The sequence below is a fragment of the Tachyglossus aculeatus genome, unplaced genomic scaffold (assembly GCF_015852505.1).
Source record: "Tachyglossus aculeatus isolate mTacAcu1 unplaced genomic scaffold, mTacAcu1.pri scaffold_309_arrow_ctg1, whole genome shotgun sequence".
NCBI classification, from domain to species: domain Eukaryota; kingdom Metazoa; phylum Chordata; class Mammalia; order Monotremata; family Tachyglossidae; genus Tachyglossus; species Tachyglossus aculeatus.
The window spans coordinates 14,616-20,133 of NW_024045023.1; the positions used below are offsets into that span (position 1 = coordinate 14,616).

General features: G+C 45.4%; 1 protein-coding gene across 1 annotated transcript; it reads left to right on the plus strand.

Annotated features, from left to right (window-relative positions):
* Window positions 1–1,537: 1,537 nt before the first annotated feature.
* LOC119923855 (vomeronasal type-1 receptor 4-like) lies at window positions 1,538–4,707 on the plus strand. The gene is made up of 4 exons (XM_038743059.1): window positions 1,538–1,630; window positions 2,693–2,757; window positions 3,122–3,174; window positions 3,725–4,707. The coding sequence occupies exons 1-4, from the start codon at window positions 1,538–1,540 to the stop codon at window positions 4,705–4,707; spliced, it is 1,194 nt and encodes a 397-aa protein (XP_038598987.1).
* The last annotated feature ends 811 nt before the right edge of the window (window positions 4,708–5,518 follow it).

Genomic DNA, 5,518 nt, shown 5'->3' on the forward strand with positions numbered 1-5,518 from the left:
ATTATTATTATTATTATTATTACCTAGGCAGTGCCTGCTGAGGATGAATGACACCACTCATTAGGGAAGACTGTGAACTGGACCAAATCGGATCCATTAGTGATTATCTGAAAGTCCGAATATTTAATAACCATCAGTAGGCAGGTCATCTGAAAGCTGCAATGATGGGGAATGAAAAGGCTGGGGGAGGAACTCATTGGTTGCACTTAATAAATGCTAGGTATGATAACGATATCTGACACTTTCAATCCGTACTATTCCCATTTTGCAAAACTGAAGCACTGCTATTATACTGAAGAAGAGGCAACTCTGCACTGGGGAGAAGCCTTATTTCTTCTCTGGGGACATCCCACAGTCCCACTCTAGACAGTGTCACAGCAGTGGCAAGTGACAAAGTAATTGGCGCATCGCGGGGAGATGAGCTCACCTCAACTCGTCCCTATAACTCTGCTGCCCTGAGAGGTCCCTGCAGATTCAGACAGGCCAAGGCCTTCATACCACAGAGTGGCAGAAGCTCAGATCAGCATCGGTGAGTGTCCCTCAGTAGCTCGTGGTGGAGTTCCACGAAGTTCTTCCAGGCTTTGTTCTATGATAGGTTAATGAAGCGTGATACTTGGAGATGGTCTTATTAACTAGTGGTCTATGGAGTTGCTCCAGCAGGTTTATATTATGAGGTCACCAGACTTTCCAAGCAGGAGGGTAGAACCTGGGAAGAGGGGGACAGGACTTTGAGCTGAAAGTCATGCGATGCGATCCAGACCGTCCCAGCTCCCAGTCTCTTCTCTCAGCCCTCCACCTCAGTCCTGCCTGAACCCTGATTGGGGTAATGAGGAGGCTACTGTTTGTGAGATGGGCCGGAGGAAGATTTTCACTCCCGAGATAAGTTGGAGGTGGAGAAACTGGGGGTGGGGGCAGACAGGCAGGCAGAGAAGATCATTAAAATAGTCCTTTTTTCCACATGTATTCATTATTCTGAAGGTCTTTTGACTCGGCCGAAGCAGGCCAACATGGAAGCTGTTTGCGAGAGAGAATGGACATATGCTCAAAGTATACCATTCTCCTATTTTCAGTTATTTGGGAATTAATAGGAAGCCTCCTGCTTTGGACTCCGTCTTTCATTTCTCCCTGAAGCATGAGTCATTCAAACAACCGTTTGTGTAGAATACTGTCCTGGGCACTGAAGAAGTTAGCTGTAAATTGTAATGTTCTGCCTAAACAGTATGAATTAAAGTCGTCCTTTTTTTTCTTATCTGTGATGTATTTTAATGCCTGTCTCCCCTTCTAGCCAAACTGCTGGTGGGCAGGAAATGTATCTACCAACTCTGCTGTAGTACAGAGCTCAGGCAACAGCTGGTGAGGTGGGAGGTGGGGGGGGGCGGTAGTAGGGCCCCCTGAGCGTTACGGGCTGCTCTCCCCAAAAATACATTTTGAAGAAATTCTCAGGTGAGTAGCGTCATCGATTTTCAGGGTGCTTTCCTTGCAATGCAAAGAGGGCGGGGGGATACAGTTCTGAAGTTCATCTCATTCATTCACTGACATGAAACTTAGTGACCGCTTTATCAACTGCTTTGTTATCATGCGGAAACTGGGGCACAAAGAAATTAAGGATTTGCTCCTTGCTTCTCTCTCAGTACACCCCAACTAGTAAACTTCCTCCCACCCCCACCCACCAAATACTTAAATTCCATATAGCTGTACATGTTGGAGGCTAATGCTTCACTGCCTAAAATTTCTTCCCACCAACTGCAAGAGTTTTAGCATCCCAACATCCCCCGCTGTACAGAAAGATACGGTTTTCCATTGAAAAGAAACATTGTATTTATTAATGAGTTCTCTCAGACTTCTTGGAAGTTATTTTGATTTTTTTGAGAACTCCTGAGATGTAAGTAAAGATTTCCCTGATCACAATTAACATGACTCAGAGTTCTGGGAAGCACAGGGAAAGTCCATGGAAAGGTTCATGGAAATATTCGTGGAAACTGCATTGCCCCCAGGGTGGAGGGCCTGTGAGGCACAACTACAGTGCAGGGGAGGGCCCCAGAACTAACACTTCCACACCCTTCCTCCACTGCCCTCCAAGCTTCAATTCTCTCCAGCTGCCTGCTTAAAGTTTTATGGCCAATCAGATCAATCAGTAAATCAATGGCATAGCACTAAATGCTTGGGAAAGTGTAGCCTGAGGGGGTGGTGAGAGTGGGATCAAAAGCTGGGGTGTAGTGAGACAGAAGCAAGGAGCAATCACTTAACTTTTTTGTGCCTCAGTTTCCTCTTGATCAAACAATTGATAAAGCAGTCACTGAATTTCATATCAATCAATAATAATAATGGCATTTATTAAGTGCTTACTATGTGCAAAGCACTGTTCTAAGCGCTGGGGAGGTTACAAGGTGATCACATTGTCCCACGGGGGGGCTCACAGTGTTAATCCCCATTTTACAGATGAGGTAACTGAGGCCCAGAGAGGTTAAGTGACTTGCCCAAAGTCACACAGCTGACAATTGGCAGAGCCGGGATTTGAACCCATGACCTCTGACTCCAAAGCCCATGCTCTTTCCACTGAGCCATTCTGTTTTCCATTAGCATTCTACTGAGTGCTTAGCGTGTGCAGAGCACCGCACTAAGGGCTTGGGAAGGTACAATAATTAATAGGAAGCCATCTGTTTCAGATTCTGTCTTTCATCACTCCCCCAAGGATGAATTGCTCAAATATCAGTTGGTGCTGAATACTGTCTCCGGTGTTGAAGATAGTTATGAATTGTAACACCCTACTTAAACAGTATGAATTAAAGTAGTTCATTTTTTCTGACCATTCACTATCAATCAGATTTATTGAGTGCTTACTATGTGCAGAGTGCTGAAAATGCTATCATGTCGGACCTTCATCTGTATTTTAAGCTAACTCTGGCTTCCACAAATAGAGTTTAGAACAGTGCTTTGAACATAGTAAGCGCTTAATAAATGCCATTAAAAAAATAGAGTTGTTCCCTTTAAGCACTTGCTATTCACCCCACTCTCAAGACAAACTGCTGGTGTGCAGGGAACAGGTCTGCTAACTCTATTGTATTTATTATGGACCTTTCCTAACTCACCCAGGATTCTGATTCATGTTAATTGTCAACAGGGACACCTTTATTTACATCCCAGAAGAAGTTGGGGGAACGGAGTCTTTGGAATGTAGTTTCCAGGATTAGAACTCAGGTCCCAGTTTAAGGGGAAGAGAGAGCAAGTTTTTAATCCCCATTTTACAGATGAGAAAACTGAGGCACAGGGAACTTGAGAAGCAGCATGGAGTAGTGCACGGGTTTGGGAATCAGAAGGTCATGGATTCTAATCCTGACTCTGCCACTTGTCTGCTGTGTGGCCTTGGGCAAATCACTTCACTTCTCTGGGCCTTAGCTACCTCATCTGTAAAATGGGTATTGAGACTGTGAGTCCCACATGGGACGGGGACTGTGTCCACGCCAGTGCTTAGTACACTGCCTGGCACATAGTAAGCACTTAACAAATACCATTATTAGTATTAGTATTATTCTCTGTGCCTCAGTTTCCTTATCTGCAACATGAGGATCAAATACCAGTTCTCCTTCCCTCTTAGGCTCTGAGCACTGTGTGAAACTGGGACTGTGTGATTATCTTCACTCTACCCCGTGCTTGGCAAACAGTGAGAGCTTAGTAAATACCCTTACCCTTCATTTCCATTTCCATTTTTCAATTGTATTCTCAGGCTTCTGCAGTTTTGAAGAAATCAGGACAATGCCTTCAAATGACCTGATCTGGGGAGTTTTATTCACCTGTCAGACTGGCATCGGAATCCTGGGGAACTCGGCCTTGCTCACGATCCACGGCAACATCTTTCTGTATCAATCCCAACAGAAGAAGCCCACAGACCTGATCATCACCCTCCTAACCGTGGCTAATATGATAGTGCTTTTGACCCGTGGGGTCCCAATGGCTATGGCATCTTTTGGCATGAGGAACATTGTGGATGAGGTTGGATGCCTAGCGTTGTTTTTTGTTAACCGAGTGTCCCGTGGTCTTTCTATCTGCATCACGTGTCTCCTCAGCATGTTCCAGGCCATCACCATCAGCCCCAGCACCTCCCACTGGGGCCAACTCAAACCCAGAGCCCCCAACTACATCATCCCTTCCCTCATCTTCTTCTGCATCCTCAACTTCTTCATCTATTTAGGCAGTATCTTAACCAGTCAATTCTCCAGAAATGTCAGTGACTCAAAATATACTTTAATTTCAAAAACCTGTTCTATCTTACCGAGGGGTACTGGTGTACTTAGCACTGTGTGTTTAAATGCCATGACTCTCCGAGACCTCCTCTTTATGGGTCTCATGAGCTGGGCCAGCGGCTACATGGTGATTGTGCTCTACCGACACCGCAAGCAAGTCCGGCACATCCGTGGCACCGGCCTCTCTCCAAAATCTTCTGTGGAGACCAGAGCCTCCCACACCATCCTGCTCCTGGTCACCTGCTTCGTTACTTTTTATTGGATGAACTGTAGCACCATTGTCTCGTTAAGTGTGCAAACAGGTTACAGTGCTATGATACTTAACGCTACATCTTTTCTGTCTACATGTTATCCTTTGTTCTGCCCTTTGCTGCTGATCAGCACAGATGCCCGGGTACCTATTGCCAAGTATATCCTCCGGAAGCTGAGAAGCTCCTCTGCCAGGAGTGCGCATGTTTCCCCCTAATCCCCTTCTTTCCAGTCTTATCTATAAAACCTTCAGTCAGTGGCAGAGTGGGCAACCTATCTGGGCAGAAGAGACAAAAAAAAAAGTGCACCAATCATGCCAAGCTTTCAAAGAGTCATTTGTACACATTAAATAGCAGTGTGGCTCAGTGGAAAGAGCCCGGGCTTGGGAGTCAGAGGTCACGGGTTCTAATCCTGGCTCCGTCACTTGTCTGCTGTGTGACTTTTGGCAAGTCATTTAACTTCTCTGGGCTTCAGTTACCCATCTGTAAAACAGGGATTAAGACTGTGAGCCCCTCATGGGGCAATCTGATCACCTTGTATCTATCCCAGCGCTTAGAACAGTGCTTTGCACATAGTAAGCACTTAACAAATACCATCATTATTGTTATTAGCCTACTTAATCGTAAACTCCTTGAAAGCTATTGCATTGTACTCTACCAAGTGCTTAGTACAGTGCTCTGCACATGTTAAGTGCTCAATAAATATGACTGATTGCTTTACTTCAGCATATAGGTGTATTTATAAATCAATACTTCAAGGTTAAAGAGCAGGGGAGAAAAAGGAGAGGAGACGAAGATGAGAGATGGGGAGGGGGAGGAGGAGGAAAGTGAGAGAGAGAAAGGAAGATGGGGAGAAAGAGGGAGAGAGTGGGGGAGGAAAATGGGGTGGAAGAGGGAGAAAGGAAGAGAGGAGGAAAACAAGAGGGAGACAAAGGAAAAGGAAAAAGGAAAGAAAGAAAGGAATGGGAGGTGAAGGAGAGAGAGGAAAAAAGAATGAGAGGAAGGTGGGATGAGAGAGCGAGAAGGAGA

Excerpts from the sequence above, each read along its gene's own strand:
- LOC119923855 (XM_038743059.1), top strand. The coding sequence starts at position 1,538 with ATGAAACTTAGTGACCGCTTTATCAACTGCTTTGTTATCATGCGGAAA. Across the intron at positions 1,631-2,692 it reads TGCTCCTTGCTTCTCTCTCA|GATGAATTGCTCAAATATCA; the intron begins GTACACCCCAAC and ends CACTCCCCCAAG. Across the intron at positions 2,758-3,121 it reads GTTGAAGATAGTTATGAATT|GGACACCTTTATTTACATCC; the intron begins GTAACACCCTAC and ends AATTGTCAACAG.